The sequence below is a fragment of the Python bivittatus genome, unplaced genomic scaffold (assembly GCF_059951505.1).
Source record: "Python bivittatus isolate LINGU-HERP-01145 unplaced genomic scaffold, Pbiv_v1 ctg000580_np1212, whole genome shotgun sequence".
Lineage (NCBI taxonomy): Eukaryota > Metazoa > Chordata > Lepidosauria > Squamata > Pythonidae > Python > Python bivittatus.
The window spans coordinates 21,112,456-21,125,731 of NW_028277087.1; the positions used below are offsets into that span (position 1 = coordinate 21,112,456).

Consider the following 13,276-nt stretch of genomic DNA (forward strand, 5'->3'; position numbering starts at 1 on the left):
AGAAAACATATACCACCGATTAAAAACACTATTGCTGTAAAATTGGATCAGTGGCGGAAGATTTCCTGCCGTATGAACAAGAATCCATTTTCATTTTTTAAAAAAAAGTCTTTGAAAGAACTAAGCATTTTAAAAACACTTTCAGAATCTTTAAATTGAGCCAAGAAGGAAAGCAAAATACAAATGGTGCTCAGAGCTAAAAGATGGCTGGAGTGTTTGATCAGTCTATTAGGTATTCTCAGTTCTGACTATACAATTTCTCCAAAAATACAACATCTGCAATGAACTGAAGGCATTCAACCCACTCTCTCAGCTTCAAATCAATGTAATGGGTGCTATTTGAAAGGAGCAGGCCATGTTGTTTTTCAAAGACTAGAGAAGCCCTTTTTAGCAAATTTGGGCAAATTAACAGAAATAGTGAAAAGTACTTTAAATTTTGATGAGAAATTAAAATGGTGGCTGACAGAACGTTCTATTAAGTCCATCTTCATTATCATATCCATTTCCAGTTTTGGAATCTGAACATGAGTTTTTCTTTGCAAAATGTTATGTTTCTGGTCTTTTCCCTTAAAGTTTTGGACAATTACCAAACAAAAACTGGGAACCAAAGCTCTGTTCTCTGGAATTTCCATTGTTAATCAGAACGTGCAGAGTGTGTTTAGCAGCCAGAAGGCCATGGAACAAACCCAGCTTGCAGAACAGTTTGTGTTCTACCAGACTGACTGAATTTACAATTCACAGATTTATCAGAGTGATAAATCAACTGCTAGCAAGAGGGTAAGTGTGCATCAGATTTCAGCTTTAAGCTACATCTGGAATTATGGATGGTACATGCATGCTATTGAACTTCTTCAAATTGCTGCTAGTGTTCCTTATGCTGAAATAGAGATGGTCTCTTGAGTATTCTACCAATCCTAAATCCACATATACTGTATCTTATATGGATTTGGTTACAAATTGTCATAATACATGGAGATTTTTGTGCCTACAAATGTCTAATCTCATGATAAAGTAGGGCTATAGAAAATAAATAAATAAATAAATAAATAAATAAATAAATAAATAAATACATCCATTCCAGCAATAAAACGTTGGAGTTAATGGTCTATAAATCTATTCATCAGACTTATGAGAATTGCTTATGCAGACAATTTTTATATGCCAATTATTACTCTGTTTTTAAAACACCAACATAAAAAAGAGAACATCTTTTTTCAATGACATAAAACTAAGACATCTTCCAAACCAATCCTAAATAAATATTTTAATAGATAACTCATGGATATAATATTATTTCCAAGAGGGCTAAATGATAGGGAGATTTGTTGCTTGACTATAAAGTACGAAAATATTCTTTGGAGTTCCTATTTTACTATTTTTGGCATATCTAGGTTAATCCTAAGAGCACAGCTCAAGTCCTTATACCAGTAGCACCCAACTTCTTTAAGGAGAAGGAGCAGATTTAGCCTTTGAGTGAACTAACTGTATGATAAAAAACAGAGGGGGCCAAGCCAAAAAAATTAAATTTGATTTAATTTACAGTCAAATTTAATTAAAAATATGTTACATCAATTAAGGGAACTGGGGAGAGTTTCGGGAACAAACATTGAATAGTGTGTATGAATGGGGAGGAGGAGGAGGAGGAGGAGGAGGAGGAGGAGGAGGAGGAGGAGGAGGAGGAGAATGGATGGGAACAAAATGAGACATTTTAACTTGAACCTGATTCTCTCCCTACACCTTGTCTCCTCAGATTTCCTACATTTTCTCTGAATGGACCCCTTCCTGCATACATTATTATAGACCACTCACTCCAAAACCTTCCAGAACCTTCTGTTTTCTCCCTCCTTCCTAAATGTGTTTGCTTACCTGGCGCCTTTCTAGCAATGGAATAGTTCAGCCAGTTATAACCACAGGCTCTTCTACCTGCTCAGTCTCCATGGAACTAATAAAGGACCTGAAGCAATCCCTCGCAGATGCTTCTTCAACATTTCATATCCCTTAATGAAGAATGGGGACCTTCTGACCTGCAGACCTAAATCAGTGCACCATACACGGCCCTTCCTTCTCCCGCATAGTCTCACTGCCTCTTTATCACTAATTCTTCTCTGGTTTGCCCTCAACATTCTCACCATTCATGAGGGAAAAGTTATCACTGTACACTTGAACTAAGTGCATGACATCCACATTAGCTCCTTGGAAAGAAGCTACTGACTCAGAAACTAGATCACTACCATACAAACAACTTTCCATATAAAATTTGATTAAAGAGATCTTACCCGTTTCCTCAGATTGCAGGTTAGAGTGAGGTTTCTTGAGAAAGAGTTTGCAAAAGCTGTATAAAAGTCCAGAACTTTCAGCAAAGCTTCCCGCTTGATAATGTGCAAATCGCAATATGTTAGTGCCCGCACGTTGGCACATGCGTGAGCCAGAGTGGTCTCTTTCCAGAAGATGTCCCCAAAAACATCACCTTTACCTGGTAAAGCAATGGAAAAGGGCAAATAAAAACAAGCTTCCTATATGTTTAGCTGAGGAGCCAGTAGGGCAAAACTATCATTTGCAGGATTATGAATGAACAACTCTGTCAGAATCGCCCCTAAATATAATGATAAGGAGCATAGGAAAGCAATAGGAAAGCACAGTTAAAAAGAAGAATGTGGCATTCTTTTCTATATGTTCTGCCAACATGGTAGATGCAAGTTTGTGAGTTTGTATGTATTTTATGCACATTTATCTTAATCATGCATTTTTACAATCATCTTTCTCTAATATAATGCATTTTCTTTGCCATTTTCATGAATATACATAATTTAATGGGCATTTTTCCTAATTTTCTTGTCCATTTTTTTAACTGTGGACAAACATGGTATAGGAGAACTGCACCTGTGGTTTGATTTCCAGGCCAGGCCAGAATTAAGTAAATTCAGTCTTAAGCTAAACAACATTTTGGTCCCACCTCTCTATTATACACTTTACCATTTCTGACAGCTTATACGACTTTCAAGCCTCATAATGAAATCATTGTTTAACCTGGATTTGTCTGGAAAAAATGCAGGTTACTTAATGCTATGTTTTGTATAATAGTGTCTCCATTATAAACCAATCTTCTCAGGATAAAAAGTGTGGAGGAGACGGGATTTTCACAAAACAGTTGAATGAGGAGTGTATGTGCTCAGTAACGGGGAGCTGTCAAAATATTTGGAAGGAAGGAAATGGAAAGGGGCATCCAAGAAAAGTGTGCTTAGAGGGCTAAAGATACGTAGAAGGCTAAAGGTGGTAAGGTTCACTCTGTGCTGCATCATTTTGGAGTCGTTATCATCTTCCTCTTCTTCCTCCTCCTGTTTTATTATTTATTGCATGTATTAAAATATGTATATCCCAACATTTGCACCAAAGGACTTCAAGCTCATAAAAAATAAATAAATGAATAAAAATCAACGCTGCCATTTCTTAAAAGTAGCAATTCAACCTGAAGCCAGAGAAAGTGCCTGTCATCTAGGGTCACCATAGATAAACCCTTGCAAGAGCAGTCTCTGGAGAAGGGCATGCATGATTAAGTTAGTTAGCTCTGCTCCTTTACCACAAGGAAACCGTGAATGGCTCATTTAATAAGTTAGGACTTCTATGGTCACTCCCATCAAAGCACACAGGCCCCGAAGCAGGGCTTCAGAATCAAAAGTTTGGGCTACTGAAATCAGCGTTTCCTGTTTCAATTCACAAGTCTCCATGCCTAAATCAGTGTTTATGATAGGAAATCTCAAATCTTTATCATGACAACTGGCATTGTTTATGTCTGTGGTATGAAATTACAAGTCTCATGAATCCCTGCAGTTTAAACAAGTGTTTAAGGTATGCTATCACAAGTTTTACCATTCAAATCAGTGTTGCCCAAACTCTTGCAATAAAACAGTGTGGTACTTCAGAGCCACTCTGTTTATCTGCTTTTGGGCCATGTCCCTCCTTAACACACCACCAGTCAGAAGAACAGTTGAAACTTTTTTTATTTTGTTTTGTGCTTTTGAGTCAGTGTTGACTCCTGGCCACTGCAGTGCTGGCTGGGGGATTCTGGGAGCTGAAGTCCACACTTCGTAAAGTTGCCAAGGTTGAAAAGCATTTTCCAACTTAAGTGTTTCTCTCTCAGTACACATTCTTTCTGCTGTATTAAGCCATCTGCTATCCAACAATGTTCCTTCCCCAAGACTACAACTGAGAAGCCTTGCTTCATTTCTTCCTGAATGTTGTGTGCACCACTCCATGCTGCTGTCCCAATTTAAGATATTTCAGGGAGAATTTTTCTTCCCAGCTGGCCAGAGGGTGATTAGGGCAGACCAGATGGATGGCAACCTTGCACCATCAGTGAAGGGATGGAAAGCAGCCTCAAAAGCAAATTTTGGAGCTTCTGAATCCTGAAATAAAGTAAATTATTTTTTCCCCTTTATTGTAAGAAGAAATGTACTGTATGAAATACCACTAATGGCAACATTTCCTAAATTTTCCAGATGTTTTTGCCAATACTGACCCCTATGCTTCCTGGGGTTGATAGTTATCTTCTCAAACTTCTGGAGGTCAGCTTGGAGAAAGTCTGGATGGAAGTACAGTGGTACCTCTACTTACGAACGCCCCTACTTACGAAATTTTCGAGATACGACCAGCTCCGGCCCCAAAAATTTACCTCGATGTGCGAACTCCGCTTCGAGGTACGGCCATTTTTCCACCCTGACATGTGGTCTGCGGCCATTTTTCCACCCCTGACACGTGGTCCGCGGGCGTTTTTCTGCCCCGCCACACAGCGCACGGGCTTTTTGCCGCCCTGCCGCGCCCCTGCCGCGCGGCGCGTGGGTGCTTTTCTGCCCCTGACGCGCAGTGCATGGGCATTTTGCTGCCCCGCCGCATGGCGCGCGGGCGCTTTTCCGCCCCTGACGCGCAGCGCGCAGGCATTTTGCCACCCCGCCGCACAGTGTGCGGGCGCTTTTCCACCCCTGACGCATGGTCCATGGACGCCAGAACAGATTAACGGTAATTACATTGAACCTTATGGGAAAATTTGCTTCAGGGTGCGACCAAATTCGGAGGGCAGAACGGATTAACCGTATTTACATTGAACCTTATGGGAAAATTTACCTCGACTTGCGACCAACTTGACTTGCGATCAGAGTCACAGAACGGATTAAGTTCGTAAGTAGAGGTACCACTGTATTATATATATATTTCATGCACCATTAGTACAGGTAGTCCTTGCTTACTGACCGTTCATTCAGAGACTGTTTGAAGTTACAACAGCGCTGACCAGTTCTTGAAGTTGCAGCCATGGCAGTGTTCCCGCAGTCACATGATCACCATTTGCGACCTTCACAGCCGGCTTCTGACAAGCAAAGTCAATGGGGAAGCCAACAGGAAGTCACAAGTTACAGTCACATGACATCACGCTTAACACCCCACAGTGATACACTTATTGACCGCAGCCAGAACTGCTGGAACTGCTGTTGTAAGTTGGGCGTGGTCACATGATTTTTCATTTTGCAACCACTTTGCTTAGCGATGGAGTTGCCGGTCCCAGTTGCAGTCAGTAAGTGAGGACTACCTGTACTAGTTATGGCCTTTACAATGCATCAGTAAGGGTTAAGAAAAAAATTGGCACAAATCTAGAGATCTAGTCAGATACTAGATTTGATACTTCTGCCATTCTTCTGAAGATGCATTGGATAAATTTACTCATAAAAAATAAATAATTATGAGAGACTTCCAGAGAAATCCAAATAGGTTTCATTTCATTTAATTCATCAATGGCTCTATTAAAAATAACTATAATCCCAAATGCTGCCAAATGGTCAGTTGCAAAACAGACATCTGCTTAATCTTTTTTTAATTAGAAGCCTACCAAAATGAAACAGTAAGTCTGTGTTTGTACACAAGAAGAATGAAAGCAACAAAAAGAGCTATCATGCTGTAAAAAAATCATAAAACAGTCACTTGTGTCTGTGTTTTGTAAACATTGAAGGTGAAATTATCAAAGAGACCATTCTCCACTGAAGCTTTTTTGGAAGACTTTGGATTCAAGTAAATTAGTTACATGGGATTTTCAGTGCAGGAAAATAACTTCAGGAGTTCCAAGGTGGTCTCTTGTATTCCTCTCTCAGAAACAGGGTCTTGTTACTGTTCTCCAAAGCCAGGTTGTTTTAAAGCTTTCTGCCATTCAAAGAAGCAACAACAAATTCAATGAAATTCTCATGCATAGAATGTTGGGTTCTGATAGTAATTTAATTAGAAGGTGGCCAAGGACTGTTTGTATGCATCCTGCCTTTCTGTGCACAATCAATTCCCCAGCACTCTGCAGCTTCTCTCCTTTCCCAAGGGAAGACATCCTGAGAGAATGTCTCTCATTGCATTTTTTTTTGCTAGCAGTGCTACCATCACTACTAAGGGAAAGTCCAGAAACCCTAACCCAATTTCTCTGCCCAGAAATTTGATAGTCTCCAAAGGACATTAATGCCTAGTTCTAACTCCTACAATAGTTCCCCATAATTTCAGGTGAAGTGGAATGTGGCTTTCCATCCCTTCAGCCCAAGGTTATGCCCTCAACTCCTTCCTTTTCCATGTTTGTTAGCAGCTCCCAAACCAGATCCCCTCTCTGTTTCCCCTGTCTTCTTTCAGAGCAGTCATCTCCCTTGTTAAAGCTTTGAGGGTGTGCTTTGATTTGGTGAAGTTCGGACTGAATCACCCCATCGAAACAGATTCATGCATCCAAACAGGAAACCACTGTGAAGAACACATTGAAAGAAACGACTGTGAAGCCCTTCATAGCTTTACAAAGTGCTTCATAGATCTGACAGTGGTTTTTTTGTTTGTTTGTTTTTTGCTGCTGCTTCTGGAATTGTTGTAGGCAATATGTAAAATAGCAACTTCATTTCCATATGTGGAGAATTTTGGTGAGGTGAGTTGGAGTGATGGCCTTTCTTATATACAATCGTAAGGGCTTTTTTCCACTCCCCCAGTAATGTGCTTTCCTCTTGTTCTTGAGAATGAACAAAAGCATACGGCTTCAAAACCACCATCCACACACTGTTCTTCTTCCTGTGCCTCCAAAATGAGACTAGCAAAGTTGCTGTCCTCAAATTAGAGCACAGTTGCAGCTATTGGAGACTGCTGTGGTGAAAATGTAGAGGTAAGAGCAGATGCAGAAAAGGGGAGAGGAGAAGGAGAATGAAGGCCTTCTGTCTCTTTAGTTTCTTCTCCGCTTCAGCATGTTTTCTTTTCCTTTCTAGCAAGCCGTTGCACTTGCAGGAGAGGAGAAAAACCAAGCAGCGGAAATTACTGATTGAAATAGCGACCTAATGGAATAGCTTCCACGAGGTTGCTATTCCCACTTGAATCTAAAAAAAAAGGGGGGGGGTTCTGTTCTCTCTAGCAATCAAACAGAAATGGCAAGAGAGGCATCGAGTCCCATAGTCAGATGTGGAAGGGCGGGAGACGGTTCTGCGGAGAGCCAACTAGAGCCCTGCAGATCATCAACTTTCTTCAGGATCCTTCCTCCATGTGAATCAGAATGTTCATATTGGAGGTAGTATTCTGTTTTCTAATGGAAAATGCCACTTTCTTGCTGGATTACTTGGATTCTGCTTAGCTCTGCGTCAGGGGCAGGCTGGAATTGAAACAGAGGCTCTGTTGTGAAGCAATGTCCTCAACAAATGGTTAGCAGGCTATCCCTGCACTGAGCAAAGAGGATATGTGGATGAAAGCTTTACTTTTTCTCTCTTGCACTAATGTTACATATCCACCTCTATTGCTACTAATGTTACACTCCTGAACTGGTCCTGCTAATGGAACCAACTCAGTACAACTCTCAGCATTCAGAGTGTGGGTCAGTGTGAACCCATTTAGTACACAGATTTGGCTCAAACCTTACTTTCAGATTCTGCCTGATTGAGACAGGTGTAAGTCTCAAAACTGAATGAATGGGTGCCAGGCCACACTACAGGTAGTGACTCAAATTTTTACTGCTGTAAAAATAGGGGGGAAGATGCCAAGACAATGAATATCACTTTCTTTGTGGTCTGCCTATCTCATTCTACCAGCCTGCTTCCTTTTTATCTGCTAAATGAAATAGAGTATGCTAGCAAGGGATTACACTGTACTCTAACACAACTGAATCCTGCCCAGAAGAAGCCACATTAAAACAAATTAAAATAAAATACTGTAATACAGTTGATATGATTCATCTATTTAATAATTTCCTTTCTGTTCAGCAGCAACTTTATAGAGGCTCTTGAGGCTGCACATAAGTCTTTACAGGAGAAGGTCACATCCCCAGGGCCTAAGGTAGTGCATTCTGACAGAAAATATGCTAGAAGCACAAACACCACTTCTGTCTAATCCCCAAAAAGTTGATCAAAAAAAGAACAAAACGGATGGATTGAAGGATATTGGGATATTAACTTTCAAGGTTGTATCTGGACCCTCCTGTTCTTCAAAAGGGCTCTAACCAGTAGGCCAAGAATAATTCAATTAGACATGACAAATTTAATATCAGCTCTTTAATTTATTGCTTACAGGGCAGGGGAGGGGGGGGGGACATGGGTCACAGAGGCACATCTTTTTGACCTGCCATGGCAAAGAGTTGAGGCACTTCCAATCTGCCTAACTGGACACTACATTTTGATACTGGTAACTTCTGCTGCTCCACTTCAACAAAGAAAAGCAAGGTGCCACTTCCTTTTGTGGGTTCCCTTTTCAGCCAAAGCTTCAATGATTTGCACAACATTGCCTATGTAAAACTGTGGAAAGGAGTCCTCCAGGGAAGACAGAGCTAGAGGCTCTTATGAAACGGTGAACATCATCCCAGAAGAAGGCAGTGGCTAATTGCTTCCCTGTTACAAAAAGTGACATAAATGTATCCATGTAGTCACCAGGCGTTGAAGGAGATTTATTGCTTGCTTTAGTTTTTCAAGCATTTATATTCTGCATTTTCATCCTTTTTATATTTCGGGATAACGGATTAAACAAAGATTAGTAGCACAATAAAACATGGTAAAGAACAGCAGATAAAATCCAAAAAAAAAAAAAGATGAGACGTGGAATAGATTATAGTGCATGGTTGATAAAAATGAAGGATTCCCCCCCACCCCCCACCTTCCTGGTGTTGAAAACATTATAAAACTTTGGCAAGGGGAAAAGTGTTCTAAAATGGGGATATTACTGCTGAGAAAGCTCTTTTGTTGAAGTTGAGTAACGTATTATTTAATTTAGGAAGCAGCTGGGAGAAATGCCTTGGGAGAAAAATTTGAAGCACAGGTAGATTGGTATATTGCTATTATAAGCTCAAAGTGTTAAAAACAGATCTCAGGAGCTCAGGATAAATCCTGTTTAAATATAGTTCCTTTTTATATATATATCACAGCTCTATTGTTACACTGCTTCCTCAGTGATACACCAGCCCTAATACATTTTAGATTGCTCTACTAAATGCAGCGCATAACATGTTTTGGCAAACAGATTATTTTATTTAAAGTACAACAATTTGCATGTTTATATTAAAGTAAATATACGATTCAAGTAAAAGGGAACAGATTTTAGAATTCTCATTTGTGCACATTGCTGTCAAGTGTTTTCACATATCTTTATCAGGTAAAGATATATATACAGATGTATCCAGCATGGCCCTCAAAATGACACTCATCATAGGGGCTCAAGAGCAGAATGGTGGCAGTCCACAAGGTGCCTGCTGTTGACATTCAACCACATCTCTAAAATTGTCTTTAATGCCCAAAATATGAAAGAAGGAAGGCTGTTTTTTCCCAATTCCCCTCCTTTAGCTGAAAGTCAATGTTATGAGACTATCACAGGCCATTTGGTTCACCCAGTCCTACTGATCAAGCAATGCCTTCGAATTCTCTTGCATCAAATCGCATCAAAGAACAGGATAGCTGTCCTTTCCTCTGTCAGGATCTAGCAGTGGAAACATGCCTGCTTCCTGTTGTCAACTTCCTTATATCTGACCACAGTTGTTTAGAAGAGTAACATGGCAGAGGGAGTAGACTCTCAACCATAGCACATAATGTGGTTATAAATCAGACGCAATCTGTCTGAATTTGCTTGAACTTTTTATCTGGGTTGTGCAGCTACCTCTTGTAATACAATTTATAGAAGCACTCTAAATGGATATTTCAGAATGGATTTAATAGCTTTACAAAGAAGAACATGGGGAATTGGGAATAACATAATCCCACTAATGATTTTTAGATAACAACATGGCAGAAAGTAAATGTTTGCCCTGCTGGGTTTGCTGCCAATAGCATGCTTACTTTATGTGCTGCTTTAAAATTTATTTATTTATTTATGGTAGTTAAATGTATTCATTCAGTAGTTAAGTGCTCTTCCGGTTCATAACCACAGCAAAACAAAACTTGTTAAAATGTTCTTGTTTTCACAGTGTACTGTTTCTAGATGTACTTGCTTGAAATATTCTTCATAACCTGAAATAACAAAGGTTGCTAAAATGCTGATGTGCTGTGACATGTTCATTTTCTCACTGAAATGCACTATTTTTCTATTTGCCTACATATCTTAGATTTCTCTGGAAGCAGAGAAATAATAACTAATTAATAATTATGTGATTCAATGAAATAATTAATTGAAAAAGTGTAATATGAAACTAGGCTGGAAACAGCTGCTTGTCTGCTAGTGTTGACTTAAGCTATGGTGCCCAGTGCCTGCTCTTTATGCAAAAACTTACTGGCCTGGTAATGATTCTTGCTAGCAGTGATAGGATACTGTAATGTCTACTACACCATAGCAAGCTACTATACAGAGTTCAGGACAAGTTGTGTAATGTACACGATTGTGTCCTTCAACAAAAGGGCTCACCAAGCAGTCTAGGAGCAGCCTTCCAGCATCTGCCAATCACAAAATTCTGCTTGACTACAAGGTTGGTCCTGAACTAACAGGAATGTTTCAATAAATGGATGAATGTTTTCTCTGCTGCTCATTTCTGGCTGTTGATGTTGGAAAAATTACTGCAGGTATGTATGCATCTATTTAAACAATTTATATAGCTGCTCATCTCAGAAAAGTGAGGACATGACAAATTGAGGACGTCGCTGAAGAATCAGGGACAACATTATGGTTGAGATCGGCAGCTGGATGCAGGATCTAGACCAGTGAAATCTCTCCAGAGAAAGAAGAGATCATGAGAGCTCCTACACGTACTCCAGACAGCAGCTCCTCTTCTGAGTTGAGGGGCTGGGAGTTGGGGATCCCATCAAAGCTCATAGTCATTAATGTAGTCTCTAAGACCATAAGCTTCAGCTGATCCTCATTTCTTAATCACTTTGGAATTAATTTTTTATTACATTTTAATAATTGAGAACCTCTGGAATGGCAAGTTTCATAGTATTCACTGGGTGAATTTCCTTCAATCCTTTACGAGGGAAGTTTTGAGTATGAGTTTAAGGATTAAAAAAAAAAAATTTTTTTCAGAATTAACAGCAAAAGGGTGATCAGAATGTTGATTTTAGAAAGTTATAAATGGACTAAGGGTCCAGATGGATTTAATAACATTTTGAACTTAAATATAAGAATCCTTCTCATGGGAAACTATTCATGTTTTTGTGCTCAGAAAAACAACATGATAAGATGGGATCTTGAAGGGTGGACACTAGAGGACACCAGAACGAAATAAAGATTATAATTAAAGAGGAAGAATACTTACACTCAATCTGATAATGCAGAATGGAGCAAAATCTTTCAACAATGTACGTATTGAGAGATATTTGTGAACAATAGACCTAGAAGTTAGTTTTAAAGCCATTTTTGATAGACTAAATGACATTATGGAACAAATTTTACTGGTCAAGCCTGAAATTGATTCAAATGTGGACTTAAAAATGACAGACTACAGGAAGGATATGGAAAAAGATGAAATATTGAAAATACAAATGAAACTGGCTGAAGTTTTGATAACTAAAAAGGACATACAAATAATAGACCAGGAGAGTGTCTCAGATAAGCTTTCTATATTGGATTTAAAAAAGGGATTTGTTAATGTTGTCATTGATTTTGTGAGAAGAGATAAAGAGAAAAAGAAAAGAAACCAAGTGTTTGGACATTATTGGAAGGAACTAAAGATTAAGATTGTTGGGAGCAAGAGGAAGGAATATAAAGTTGGTTTATCTGACCAAGGTTTATTTATTTATTTATTTATATTTCAAATTTGTATGCCACCCATCTCCCCCAATGGGTGACTCTGGGCGGCTCACAATAATAATAAAAAACACAGAACTCTCCAGCCATAGACATAATCTATAAATAGTTAAAAACATATATAAAAATGGCCTAAAAACCTCCTATAATTTGGCCCTAAAAAACCTGTAAGATGCTGGGGGGGGGGGACAACCCCTCACCCCACCAGCCATCTCCATAGGTGCAGGCCCCCCTCTGGCCCCCAAGCCTTCTGGCAGAGCCAGGATTTGATCTCTTTCCTGAAGGCCATGAGGGAGGGGGCACACCGCACCTCAGGTGGCAAGATGTTCCATAAAAACAGATAGGTTGCTATTTCTGGAAATTTTTAATGGATTTTTTTTTTAGCCAGGTCTGCATGATGATGTTTTAAGGTTTTGCTAATAGATAAGAGTTATATGAGAAAGAGTTCATTTGCTGTATTTTAAATTTATCTGATTAAGATTAAAATAGTTCTGGTAATTTTTACTGGATTTTTACTGACTAGATTTGAAAAATGAAGTTTGGGGGATTTGTTTAATGATAGAAAATGAGATACAAATGTAAAAGGATGGAATTGAAGTGGGTTTATTAGATCAAGTTTATAATAGATAAGTTGTTATTTCTCGCAACCCTTAATGGACTTTTGCTGATTAGGATGGATGTTGAGGTTTTAAAGGTTTGTTTATAGAGAATGAGGTGAGATATGGGATGAAGAGTATTGTATTTTAGGAGATGGTGATGAGTTGTTAAAGTTGTTTATACTTGCTGGGACAAAGGGGAAATTACTCCTTTTCTTTCTTTTCCTTCCTTCCTTCCTTCCTTCCTTCCTTCCTTCCTTCCTTCCTTCCTTCCTTCCTTCCTTCCTTCCTTCCTTCCTTCCTTCTTTCTTTCTTTCTTTCTTTCTTTCTTCTATTTTCTATTTTCTATTTTCTATCAGTTTCATCTGTACAATGTAGTGTTTAATAAAATTATTATTAAAAAAAAGAAAAGTAACTTCAGGTGATATATAGAGATTAAAGCCAAAAAAACAATAACACAATTCATAAAATCAATATCCAAAGACTTG

The 13,276-nt window shown here is 39.0% G+C and overlaps 1 protein-coding gene across 1 annotated transcript in view; it reads right to left on the reverse strand.

Moving 5' to 3' along the window:
• KCNH5 (potassium voltage-gated channel subfamily H member 5) overlaps nt 1–13,276 on the reverse strand; it is a 177,285-nt gene that overhangs the window by 16,812 nt on the left and 147,197 nt on the right. The window contains exon 10 of the mRNA XM_088149739.1: nt 2,277–2,473. Coding sequence (XP_088005865.1) covers nt 2,277–2,473 — 197 coding nt within the window. The remainder of the gene's footprint in view (nt 1–2,276; nt 2,474–13,276) is intronic.